Source organism: Megascapheus bottae, chromosome 21 (assembly GCF_031878675.1).
Source record: "Megascapheus bottae isolate mThoBot1 chromosome 21, mThoBot2.hap1, whole genome shotgun sequence".
In the NCBI taxonomy this organism is placed as follows: Eukaryota; Metazoa; Chordata; class Mammalia; order Rodentia; family Geomyidae; genus Megascapheus; species Megascapheus bottae.
In genome coordinates, this window is record NC_143529.1 from 34,825,611 (window position 1) to 34,838,870 (window position 13,260).

The 13,260-nt window shown below is 39.8% G+C and overlaps 1 protein-coding gene across 5 annotated transcripts in view; it reads left to right on the forward strand.

Annotated features, from left to right (window-relative positions):
* Gigyf2 (GRB10 interacting GYF protein 2) overlaps positions 1-13,260 on the forward strand; it is a 132,804-nt gene that overhangs the window by 72,885 nt on the left and 46,659 nt on the right. For 4 of the 5 annotated variants that reach the window (XM_090355052.1, XM_090355053.1, XM_090355055.1 and 1 more), the window contains 2 exons: positions 9,474-9,653; positions 12,951-13,168. In XM_090355052.1, coding sequence (XP_090211178.1) covers positions 9,474-9,653; positions 12,951-13,168 — 398 coding nt within the window. Of the gene's footprint in view, positions 1-9,473; positions 9,654-10,721; positions 10,871-12,950; positions 13,169-13,260 lie in introns of those variants that run through there. The other variant, XM_090355056.1, reaches the window with a different exon arrangement.

Below are 13,260 nucleotides of genomic sequence, written 5' to 3' on the forward strand. Positions count from 1 at the left end.
AGGTTTTAGCCAGTATTGGGACAGCCTTTGTATTGGGGCTTGAAATTGGGGTCAGTGTGCTCTTCCTTAGCTTTTTCTACTCAAGGCTAGCGCAGTGCCACTTGCAGATAAGTCTCAGAGAATTTTCTCCCTTGCTACCCTGAGACAATGATCCTTGGATCTCAGTCTCCTGAGTAGGTAGGATTACAGGCATGAGTTACTGGCCCCCAACTATAATTGTTGTTTGTTGACAGAGGTGCCCATGTTTAGAATTAATTTCAGTTAAATGTATTAATACAAGGGTTAGAATCAGTCTCAGTACTTTCTTATTATATCCTCATGTTGCCAGAGTCCATACTACTTGATAGTATTTAAAGCAAGAGACCTTTTTGTTAGGATTACAAATAAGAATGTCACGTGCTGGGCTGGGCATTTAGCCTAGGGGTAGAGTGCTTGCCTAGCATGCACAAAGACTTGGGTTTGATTCTTTGGTACCATATACATAGAAAAAAAAAAGCCGGAAATGATGCTGTGGCTCTAGTGATAGAACTGTAGCCTGGAGAAAGACCAAGGACAGTGCTCAGGCCCCGAGTTCAAGCCCCAGAAATGGCAAAAAAAAAAAAAAAAAAAAAGTCATTAAAAAAAAAAAGCATGTCATGAGCATGTAGTAGAAGGACAGACTGAAGAGGATCTTTGTTTGAAAGATCCTTTGCCTAGGGCCTGACCAAAATCTAAGGGTTATCTGTGGCAAGATTTCCCTTCCAGGGCAATCTGACTATCCAGTTTTGTCCACTTTGAAGCAGATAGGAAGTGAGAGATTCAGTATACTGGAATGCAAAAGAAGGCATCCTTCAAATTGAACACTATAAACCAGGAAGCTCTTATGAAGTTGTGACTTAATAGAGTAGAGTGTCTGTGGATTAGGGATCATTGGGTAGATGGTGATAATTGCCTTAGTAATAGTACTGAGATTTTGTAGTGTAAGAACTATTTCTTTGCTGCCAGCCAGTGTGTTAAAGGGGGAGATCTAAGCACATAGTAAGCCAGTGGATAAGAATTTAGAAATAAAGGCTGAAGTTTTCTTTCTACCTCTGGTGTAAAGGGGATATTGGAGGTGCTGAGGGAAGAAGTTGGGATCGTCTAGACATATTTTAACTGGAGGTATAGAAAGTGAGAGTAGTGTTCCAGACCTCAGGAAGAACTTAGCGAAGTATGGAGTTTATTCTTTCCTGGACACTAAGGCTAGTGCTCTGCTTCAATAAGACAGACACTACAGCCTAGGAGTAGGATAGAATTGCAAGACAGTAGCAAGACAGAGTGAGTAAAGACAGCGGTTTCTGGTAAGCTAACAGGCTGGGGAAGTAAAACATCCCTGTCAAAAGTTTTCTTTGAGGATAGGGGATTGAAAAGAGGGGCCATAGAAGTAATTATGGAAGAATATGAAGCACTTTTTTCTGCCGTGAGGGTGGTTTTTAATATCCTGCCACACCTAGGGCTGCCCAGGACTAGAGATGAAGAACTTGGGTACCATTAGACCCCATCAGTTGAGCTATTGGAAGTGTCTCCTGTCTCGGTTTCTCATGGTCCAGAAATTGGGTCATTGTCCATAGAAGTCCTGGGCTTGGGATGACCTCTCCTTTTGTTGAGGGGACAGTCCTGTCTGTAGTGTGAACACAGGCCTGATGGAAGACACGGATTTTGACAGTTGTGCGTCAAATGTTCCAGCTGGCAGCAATTACAGCTTTCCGTTGAGAGTCCTTAGAGAGCTTGTGGTTATTGGCAACCCTTAATCAGTCCAATAGGGTGGATATGCCGAGCCTGACATACCCTGCATAGGAATAGAGTTGGCGGTTGTTAAGGCCATCGACTCAGCCTGCCCACATCCCCCCCCCCCCTTTTCTTTTTGTTTAATTGTTCCTAGTGAAGAGTTGTACAAAGGGGTTACAGTTCCATAGGTCAGGTAATAAATACAGTGCTTTTGGACAGTGTCATCACATCACCACATCCTTCAGTTTCCCCCATTTTTCTCCTCCTGATGCTGTCCACAAATTGCATAGTTCATTTTTTTACATAGTGTATATCGAATACAATGACTACATTTGGATACCCTTATTTCCTCCATTCATGTGCCCCTCATTTGTCCCCCTAAAAAATGAAGAACAATAAGAAAACAAAAATGTTTCCATTTCCTGGAATTTGTTTTGATAAATAGTACTTTGGATGTTGAGAGGAGTTTTGCCATTCCTCCCCTGAGGGTATTCTCCTTTAGTCAGTTTATGTCTAAATACATAGAGCCCTTTATAAGTTCTATCCAGTTGCAGTTTTGATCTGCCTTTACATATGCTTTGTTTGTCTCACTGAGTTTGGCTTACCTCAATTAACATGATTTGATCTAGATGCATCCATTTCCCTACAGATAACATAATATTCTTTTTTTTTTCACATTGGTCAGGAATTTTTATTTTATTTTTTTCATATATTTTTAATTGTAATTAATAGAAGGGTTACATAATATTTGCCAGATAGATGGTGCATTAATTCCCATACATTGATACCCTTTCATAATATTCTTTCTTATGGACAAGTAAAATTCTATTGTGTATATGTACCACTTTTTTTGGATCCACTCATTGTAGGTCTGTTAGGGGCATCTGGGGTGTTTCTATAACTTGCCTAAGTTGAACATGGACCAGTAAGTGTGTGTGTGTGTGTGTGTGTGTGTGTGTGTGTGTGTGTGTGTGTTGTTTTTACTAGTCCCTGGACTTGAACTCAGGGCCTGGGCACTGTCCGTGGGCTTTCTCAAGGCTAGCACTCTACCATTTGAGTCACAGAACCTTTTCTGGGTATATGGTACAATTGAACCCAGGGCTCCATGCATGCTATTCCCATGTTCCCAGTCAAAGCAGATGTTTTTCCTGCATCCTGACTTGTAATGTTCTGGGTAGATGCTCAAGAGTAGTATGTCAACCTACCTATTTATTATTATTTTTTGTGGGGGAAGTCCTGAGGCTTGAACTCTGGGCCTGGGCACTGTCCTGAGCCCCTTAGCTCAAGGCTACCACCCTACCCTTGAGCCACAGCTCCACTTCCCATTTTTTAGTGATTAATTGGAGATAAGGGTGTCAGGGGTCTTTAGCACCGGGTGGCTTTGAACCAGGATCCTCAGATCTCAGCCTCCTGAGTAGCTAGGATTGTAGGTGTGGGCTACCACACCCAGCTAGGCCTGCCTATTTTAAAGGTGGTTTCTAGTTAGGTTGGGAAAGGAATTTGGGGGTTTAATGAAATCATTTGGGGGTCTCCTTTTGGCATTTTTTTTTAATATTTAGTGAGGACTGGCTAGTAAAATGCTTGGTTGATACTGCTAGACCTTCTGATACCTCCAGGTTTAAGGTGATATATTTGTATATACTCTTTTTGCCCTGGAGTAAAATTTATTTTCAGCAGAACCTTGAGTAATTTCCAAAAGTTGTTAACAGGTCCCCCTACCTGCCCTTCAAGGAACAAGTAATCATCTGATTTCCTTGATCTCTGCACCTCAATCCTACCTCCTAGTCCCATGTAGCCCTTCTTGGGAAGGCATTTCTTCTAGGAGCATTTTAGGTGTGAGCCTCACCAGCCCAAGTGTCAGCTAGTGATTGACTTTTCCTCATAGATGCAGCAAAAGTTAAAAATGACTCAAATGTCATTCCAGGAAAGATCAGAGGAAACTCTTAGAGCTGAAAGAGCCATGCCTAGCTGAGACTTTTATCTAGGTTGGACATGGGAAAGGAGACATGCACACATGTCCCCTTGACTGAGAGGGTAAAGACCTTTCTTAGCTTATCTTAGAATGTCTTATATTCAGGTATTAAATGTTCGACATGACCTCGTGTTCTGAGGAGGCCAGCAGGCCAGAGTTTTCTGCATGAGCAATAAGGGCAGATGGCCTCCAAGGAATTGAAAGAAGTTTAAAGAAAGGGCAAAGGCTGTGAGGAGCTGGGGGTAGGGATGGGATTCAGCTACCCTTGAGATCTTGGAAGAAGAGGGAGGAGGAGAGATCCATTTTAGACTGTGTAGGAGATACAGAGGAAGAGAATAATCATTTAGAATATGTGAGTCTTCAGCTTTAGAGAATAAGGTCAGACATAACCACCGTGTGGTCTAGATCCCGAGAGACAGACAGACAGACAGACAGACAGACATGAAGGACCTGTCAGGAGTTACAGCAAAATAGATCAAGTTGCAGAATGGTCTTATGGTTAAGAGTGTTGTTTTGGAACTGAGTGTTGGTGATTCATACCTATAATCCTCTAGTCAGGAGGCAGAGATATACAAATCGTACTTCTATGACAACTAGGCAGACAAATCTCTGAGATCTTTATCTCCAATTAACCTGCAAAAAGCCGAGCCTGGAAGCATGGCTCAATTTATAGTTTACTAGCCATAAGTGAAAACCCTGAGCCCAAAGCGCAAGGCCCTGATTTCAAGTCCCAAATACCAGCATCCCTTTCACCCCCACCCCTCCCAAAAAAACCCCAACAACATTGTTTTGTGACTAGAACTTTCTACCTAGCAGTTTGTTGTAAGCTGGCCAGGCCACATTACATAGAAGTATTGTTTCTTTTTAACAAGGGTAGTCTAGGGGGTGAGAAAGGAATAAAGAGATTTGTTCCATATTGAGGAGGGGTTTCCAGTGCTCTGAGTCTTCTATAGGTGTCTTAGCAAGGGTACAGAATTGGGGAAATCTGCTTTGATGGATATTTGCCAATGAGAGGGTCCCCAAAATTGGGGCACAACTTCAAGGATGGAGGGACTCCTGGAATGCAATTCTTAAAGTTGGAAAACCCTAAGTCGGGGTGCTATTCTGGCCAGGACAGTGGAAACTTACTTCTGGCACCAAGTCTCCTTCCACAGGTCAAGAATAATCCTTTCCCAGAATATAAGAGGATTTGGAAGTAAAAGTAGGAGAGAGAGATAAGTCCTCTTGCAGATTGGAAATGGGAGCTTGAAATGAAGTTGACAGGCTCTTTTACCTTAGAGACTGTAAGCAGACCCTCTTTTTGCTGGTTTTGATTGTGGGGGGAGGAGGATTGTCATTAATGTTGTTGTTTCACCAGAATTGCCCTGATCCAGAAATCTGTAGGTTATTCACCCCTAAGATCACTCATCCCTTAGAGCTATGAATTCCTACCAGCTTAGTGCAGTACTAGTGATGGTCCTGATAGAAGGCTAGAAGCAATCTCAAGTATCCATGTGTAGACTTAGATGTGGGTAGGGAGCTGAGGTTGAGGATAGTAAAAGTGATTTACCAAGACAGGACGATAGGAAAAACAAAGGTTTATTAGGATGCCAGTTGGGAGTGGGGTTTTGTCTTTGGTTGGATGGGCCATTTTTGATGGACCATTGCATTTTGTGGAACCAATTGATTAACTTTCTCTTATACCATGACATATTTCATGTGAGCAGGAATGGCTTGATCTTTGTTCCATCTGGCCTACTTCCTGGCTTTGACTCACTTCCGCATTCCATCTGGATCTTTTTAAAATTGATTTATTTTTATTGTTATTAGAAAGGTGATATACAGAGCCATTAGTTACATAAGTCAGGTAATGAGGACATTTCTCTTTGGACAATGTCCCCCCCACCCCCACTAGTCGGACAGTTCATTTTCAACAGACTGTCTAGTGAATACCACTGTTGTGTTTTTCATTTCTGTCTTCCCAAAGACAGATAAACAAGAAAGAAAAAAAGTAAAAAAACCTTTTGTTTCCATTTGGATCTTGAGAGTTCTTTGTCCACCATGTCCTCATTGTAGAAGTAGTCGCCTTCCTTCTTTCTTTTTTCTTTGCCAGTCTTGGGGCTTGAACTCAGGGCCTGAGCACTGTCCTTGAGCTTTCTCAAGGCTAGCACTGCTACTTGAGCCACAGCACCACTTGTAACTTTTTCTGTGTATGTGGTACCAAGGAATTGAACCCAGGGCTTCGTGCATGCTAGGCAAGCACTCTGCCACTGGGCCACACTCCTGGCCCCACCAGGTCTTCTTAATTGAGGTCTCTTTTGACCCAGGAAGCTTAAGGCCACGAGTGTTAAATCCTAATACTTCCAAAACCAAACAAAAATAGCATCATTCAGTGTTAAGAATGCTACTAGTAAAATGTTTGGGTCCTTTTTTTTTCTTTTCTCCCCCCTTTTTAATGTAGAGGTATGTTAGTACATTAAGCCTGTCATTTAGCCTAGTAGTTTCACAGAAAGTAATTGAAAAAATGCAAAGTACACATGGTGGTAATACTTTTTGTTCATTGTCTGTAACTGGCAAAAAAAAAAAAGTTACAATGTACAAGAACCCAGTTCATTATGGTATAGTAGCAGGATATAACTGGCATGCCCCTATTTGCATTAGTAGAAAGCTTATATAATCATAGATAAGTATTTGCTATCATAAGTGAAAAGTAGATATATAGTAGATATATAGAGGCAACTATATAAAAATGTTATACTGGGCATGGTGGCATGTACTTGTACACTTCAGGCCTGTCTGTGCAACATAAGGAGATTTCTCTAAAGGAAGGAAGATGGGGAGCTATCTCTGATTAGCTTTCACATAAGCTCCCTTCCCCTTTTTTTGAAATGAAATGTCACTGGGTACCTTAGATTGGCTAAAACTCTGTATGTATCCCAGGTATGTACCACCATGCACGGGTAGATTTCTATTTTCAATATTCATACATCAGTTACCAATATAATAATTTGAACCTTTTAATATTAACTTTTAATTTAACTTTAATATGTTAGGAGAAGTGCTAATAACTGGTTTTAATGAATTATGCATTTTCCATTAGTGCTGTTGTTTACTTTGGTACAGTTAGTACTTTTCTAGAAGCTTGGGGTGAAAGTAGATGATGGAAGTGAGTGGTTCAACTAGCTTAATAATCATGTGATTAGCATTGTGTGGCCAAATTGCAATTCAGCCCTTGAGTGGACTTCTCTGTGACTGATTGATTATAGTGGTAAAAAGCCATTCTTCATTATTTTCCAATTTATATATGTTGAGGTTTCTTCCTACCCCTGTTTGTCCTCTACTATCCATTCCTACCACACCCTCACATTATAAGTTTCTTTGTTTGAAATTTCTCCTGCAAATGTAGCTGCATTTTTCTTAAAGTCATATAATGAAAGTAGTGCTTTATGGAAAAAGATTATCTCCTTTAAAAATTTTTGAAAATATTTTTTGTTTTAAAATCACAACTTTTTTTTTTTTTTGCCAGTAACAAGGCTTGAACTCAGGGCCTGAGCACTGTCCTTGAGCTTTCTCAAGGCTAAAGCTCTACCACTTGAGCCACAATGCCACTTCTGACTTTTTTCTATGTATATGGTACCAAGGAATGGAACCCAAGGCTTCGTGCATGCTAGGCAAGCACTCTTACCCTTAGGCCAAATCCTGGCCCTAAAATCACAACTTTATTATCATATAATTCACCTACCATAAAATTGAACCATTGTAGATGTGCAGACCATTGGGTTTAAGTCAGTTTTCAATTGTGCATCCATTAGCATAACATAATTCTAGACCCACATCAGCCCCATAAGAAGGTCTCATGCCCATCTCTACTCGCCACCTTCACCTTCAACAACTGAGAATGCTGTAGGTATTAGCTTTTGTGTACGGGCTCTGCTGTCGTCTGTTAAGGCTCTGTTAGGGTTAGGTCCACTTTTTAAACTTACCTTGTGGTGGCAGGCTTCAGTTCTTGGTAATGTAAGATTCTCCCCTGGGCTATGCCATGGCTCTGTGGCTGGCTCTCCTTAGAGAAGGTCTCTAAGATGCAAGTCAATGTCTTTAAATTTAGTATCAGAATAGCACTTCACCACGCTTTAGTTGGATTGTCAGGGGTAAGTTTTACACAATGACCTGAACTCAAAAAGAATTTGCTGGGGCATTCTTAGTCTCTACAGACCACTATACAAAAGCAGGTAGGGTTGTGTGCCAGTGACTTATGCCTATAATTCTACCTACTAAGGAGGTTGAAATCTCAGGATAAAAGTATAAAGCCAGCCTGCTGGGGAAAGTCTGTGATTTCCAGTCTTTTATCTTCAGTTAATGAAAAGCTAGAAGTGGAGCTGTGGCTCAAGTGGTAGAGTTTTGGGCAACAAAGGTTAGTGATAGAAACCAAGGCCTGAGTTCAAGCCCCGGATTGTGGCATACACTTTAGTTTGCTTGGTAAAACTAATAGGTTACACTGATGTAACTTTTAGGGGGAGAGGGGATATTGGAAGTGATAGGAAAGTTTATTAGAAAACATACACTTTCAGTGAACTGAAAGCAATTGCTTTTACTTTGGCACAAGTTTTTGTTGAAGTGTAAGGGTCTTAGAGATTTAGTTGACCCATCATAGGCTAGATTGAAGCCTTTCATTAATTCTTTTTCTTTTTAATTGTAATATATAGAGGGGTGACATTTACATTCGCCCGACAGAAGGTGCATTACTTCTCACACATTGATACCCCTTCTCATGTTTTTGTCCCAATTTCCCTCCCCCCACCTGCCTTTCATTAATTCTTAGATAAGTGGAATGCTCAGAGAACCCATCTTATAGCCTGGTGCTGGATTACAACTCATACCTGTAATCCTAGATACTCAGTGAGATATTCTTATCACCGATTAAGCATTAAAAAAGCCAGAAGTGGAGCTATGGCTTAAGTGATAGAGAACATTGGCCTTGAGCACTAAAAGCTAAACGACATGTGTGGGGCCCCTGAGTTCAAACCCCTGGACCAGGTGGGGTGGGTAGTACCACATCTTATGAAGTTCCAGAACCTTGGTTACCTTTAAGTTGAAATGCTTGTTTCCTTTGCATTTTCCCATTGCTCATGCTTAACTGCTACCTCTCATTCCCCTTCAAAGCCTTGAGACCCTGAAATCTTTGTGGGGTGATAAATTGGAGTCACTCTGGCTGCTTAGGCTGCCAGGTCTCTTGCCCTCAGTTTCTGTGGAGAGCAGTAGTCCCAGTTGGGAATTATCCAGAAGGCTCTTTGATGGGCAGGCAGGGGGTTCAGTCCTATGGCTTAAACTCAGGATTTGGGCACTGTCTCTGAGCTTCAGTTGTTCAAGGATAGCCACGTGTGACTTTTTTCTGTGTATGTGTTACTGAGGAATTGAACCCAGGCTAAGCAAGCACTCTACCACTAAGCCACATTTCCCGCCCAGCACACTTATTTTAGTAATACTTCATGAACATTAAAATGGGCAGGCTTGGGCCGGGAGTTTGGCCTAGTGATAGAGTGCTTGCCTAGCATGCACGAGGACCCTGATTCAATGCCTCGGTACCACATACATAGAAAAAAGTCGAAAGTGGTGCTGTGGCTCAAGTGGTAGAGCTCTAGCCTTGAGAAAGTCCCAGGACTGGCAAAAATAAAATGGGCAGGTTTGAGGGAAGCATACTATGAGCTGATGTATTTGTTCTTTAGAATCTTTACTTCAAGGGCTTACGTTTATTTACCATTTTCTTGTTTTGTTATAGTGAGACCAAATTTTGAGGAAAGTGGACCAACATCAGTGGGAAGAAAGCATGAATTTATACGGTCAGAAAGTGAAAATTGGAGAATCTTTAGAGAGGAACAAAATGGAGAAGATGAAGATGGAGGCTGGAGATTAGCTGGATCAAGAAGAGATGGAGAGCGGTGGCGGCCCCACAGCCCTGGTAAGTATTGTGTTATAAAGCACATGGGAGCTCGGAATTAAGGGAGAATTTGATGGAATTGCTCAACATTAAAAGGAAAATGCAGATTGTTAAAAACAAAACTAAACAGAAGAGGGTTATCTATGCCAATATATTCAGCCTACTGTTATTATGTGAAAAAAATTCAGTTAACTCCTCAGTACATGCAATTCAGTTGATTGAAATCACTTTTATTTCCTGGGATATATAATACAGTTTAATAGACGCACCTGTCTGCAACTCAGAAAAAAAAGATAGGAGGTGTATTGAGTTTTATCTCATTCTGAATCTTTAATCCATCTTTAGCATTGTTTATAGCATTATGGGGAAACACTTTAAATATAAACTTGGGAATATAGATTCTCTCTATTAGTATTTTTCCTGAATAAGAAAGGATTTATTCTTCTACATTTTTTTCTTTCTGAAAATAACATTTGTCCTTATTTGAAGAATGAACTTTAAACCTGAGTCAGAGACAATCACAAATTTGTTCATTTGTCATTTTGACTTTAGGAAAGGGAGAGAGAATAATAGTGATCAGTAGTGTTTTAAGTTCTTCTGTTGGATTGTTAAGAATGCTTCATACTGTTCTTCTCGGACGTTAGATGTGCTGGTAGTTAAGGACACTGTGCCTTGTGGTCCCATGCCTCATGGTAATCACATGCAACTGTAGCTCATGCTGAGGGGTCAGTGAATGTGTACACCTTATGCGTTTTATGTGCATAGTCATATGTTCTAAATATGCCAGATAAGCTTACTTTTAGTGGAGGAAACCACAGTGTAATTTCCTTTTACTTTTTAAAATTGTTTTATTAAACCAGTAGCCTGTGTCTTAGGAAAGAGTATAATAGGCATTCAGACTATTTTATGGAGTTGTAAGTAGGTAGAAATATACAAAAGATAGTCTTGGTGTAAGGTTATGATGTATTTACACCAGGTCTTTGTGGTTGCCTCTTGGGCAAGTTTTCAGTCATTAGTAGGCATTGTTTACATCATAGGATCCTAGGCAGTTTTCATCAGTCTGTGTCCTGGGCAACCAAATGCTAATAGTTCTCTTCAAGGCATTGCAGCATTTTGTGCTGAGCTTGCCTGTAAGCAGAAGGGATTGTAGACTATGTTCCCAACAAGTCGTCAGTGAAGAATGGACCGGATTTGGGCTGAGCAAGAAGAGAAATTCCAGCTAGTCAAAAACAAACAAGGTGAATGTTTTGGAAGATGAACAGTGTTTCTGAGACCAAATGTGTGATGTTGATTCTATTAAAAGGAGTTAAACAAGTCAAGTCCACTTTTAGTGTTCTACTATTGCTTTTCCCCCACAACCCATCTACAATTTAGAATTTGGTTATAGATTGTCTTTCTCACCGTTTTAAAACGTTATTCCTTAATTTGACTTTTATATTTTGTCATGAACTTGACAGTCTTCCAAATTTTTTATCAATATATTTAATTATGTTTTGAGGAGTCTAAAGATACAGAAAGTTTGAAAAAAGTAGGTACATTTTGAAAAGCAGAAAGCCATTTGCTTTTTAATGTAGTATAATGGAAATTTAGTCTTAATTATATCCGTTGTTATTAGGTTAACTATTAACTCTTAGATGATTATCTTGTAGAATTATTAAACATTTTGACTAATTTATGAACATAGAGCATCTTAAGCTTAGATGTAAAACAATGTTAAGCCTTAATAAGCTGTCTGCCTTACCTGCTATATTTAGTTTCATGAGTAATGTTTTATTAGCTTTTGATAAGACAGTAATAGAATTATGGGATGTAGTTTTATTAAAGTAGGACTTATAGCTGGAGATAGGGCATGGAGGACAGTGAAGCATCTACTCTGGGAACTGAATTTAGGAAACTCAGGAAGCTGGGGTTAGTGGAGGGAGTAGAGGGTGATACTAGAAAGATAGATTCCTATCATAGTACATATACTTAGACTATTTAGAAATGATAGGTATAGCTGGGCTTGCAGTGGCTCACGCCTGTAATCTTAGCTACTCAGAAGGCTGAGATCTGAGGATTGTGGTTCAAAGCCAGCCCTGGCACTAAGAAGTCCATGAGACTCTTATCTCCAATTAATTACCTGAAAACTGAAAATGGCGCTGTGGCTCAAGGGATGATGTGGTAGCCTTGAGCTGAAGAGCTCAAGGACAATGCCTAGGCCCAGAGTTCAAGCCCATGATCGATCAAAAAAAAAAAAAGAAAAGAAAAGATAGGTATAGACAGAAAACTTGGGAATTCAGCATTTAATATAAGATTCCTTTTAAGTAATAGTTCTAGGTTTACCTTTAAGTAATCTGCGTATAACAATTTTTTTTTTGGTATCTTATAAGATGCTACTAGTGTTTGGCATCATACTGTTTTACCCTTTGTTCTTTAGATTGCTGGCTAATTGGGTTTTAATAGTAAGACCACTTCACTTTTTCATTATTAATTTGTGTTATCTCCCAGTAGAGTAAGCCATGGAAAATTCTCATAGGTTAAAACTTCCTTTTAAAGAATGTTTTACTCTTAGATTTGAAAGATTTTTGACAAGAATTTCTTTCTTTTTAAATAAAATAGCTTAAGTAGAATCCTTCATTCTTAGGCAGTCTTTTTTTTTGATGGAACATAGATGCAGTAAATAGTACGCTAGCTTAGATTTAGGAATGCCCCTGAGGGTGGTACACAGAAAGGAGGAATTAAAAGATGAGAAAACGGAAAAGGAGAGTAGGCATGTTATTGTGGAAAAAGCAGCAGAGGATGTAAAATTAGATTCAACTTTACTTTGTCATTGTGCCAGTTACATCTGTTGTCAGGGTTTTAGTTTCTGCTTAATCTATAAAATTAGGATAGTGAGTTATATATCTCTTCCAGCATATAATCTGCTGCAATTTTGTAACGGTTGCAAATAAAAATTACAAGAGCAAACTAGTAAGTAGACACAGTGTGTTTGATGGTAAGAATTAATATGGGAAGCTAGTGTTATCCATAAAGACTAATATTTTCATGGGAACAAAGTTTCTTCTGACCAAGGGAAGGCTTAAACTTCAGTTTCTGAAGATATTAAATGCTTTAAGTCTTGGCTAGGAGTAGAATATATGTGTAGCTAATTGCTTTACTTTCTACAGCTTTGAGTATATGGGTATGTATACTGTGAGCTCTGGACTTTCTCTTTAGGCCAGTTCATCCATTTGCATGTGCTGTCAATTAAAAGTTTGTTCCTTTATTTTCTATCTATAATTTTGTTTTTCAAATAGTATTATAAAACTTTTCTAAAAGTTATGTCCTTTCTCACCTTAGATGGCCCTCGCTCTTCAGGCTGGCGGGAGCACATGGAACGCCGTCGGAGGTTTGAGTTTGATTTTCGAGACCGAGATGATGAGCGGGGTTACCGAAGAGTGCGCTCTGGCAGTGGGAGCATAGATGATGACAGGGATAGCTTGCCCGAATGGTGCTTAGAGGATGCTGAAGAAGAAATGGGGACATTTGATTCATCTGGAGCATTCCTTTCTCTAAAAGTAAGCGATTTGTTTTTTGTTTTTGTGTTTGCTTTGTTTCATTTGTGCTGGAACTAGGGCTTTGGACTCAAGGCATCGTGCTCTTAGATAGC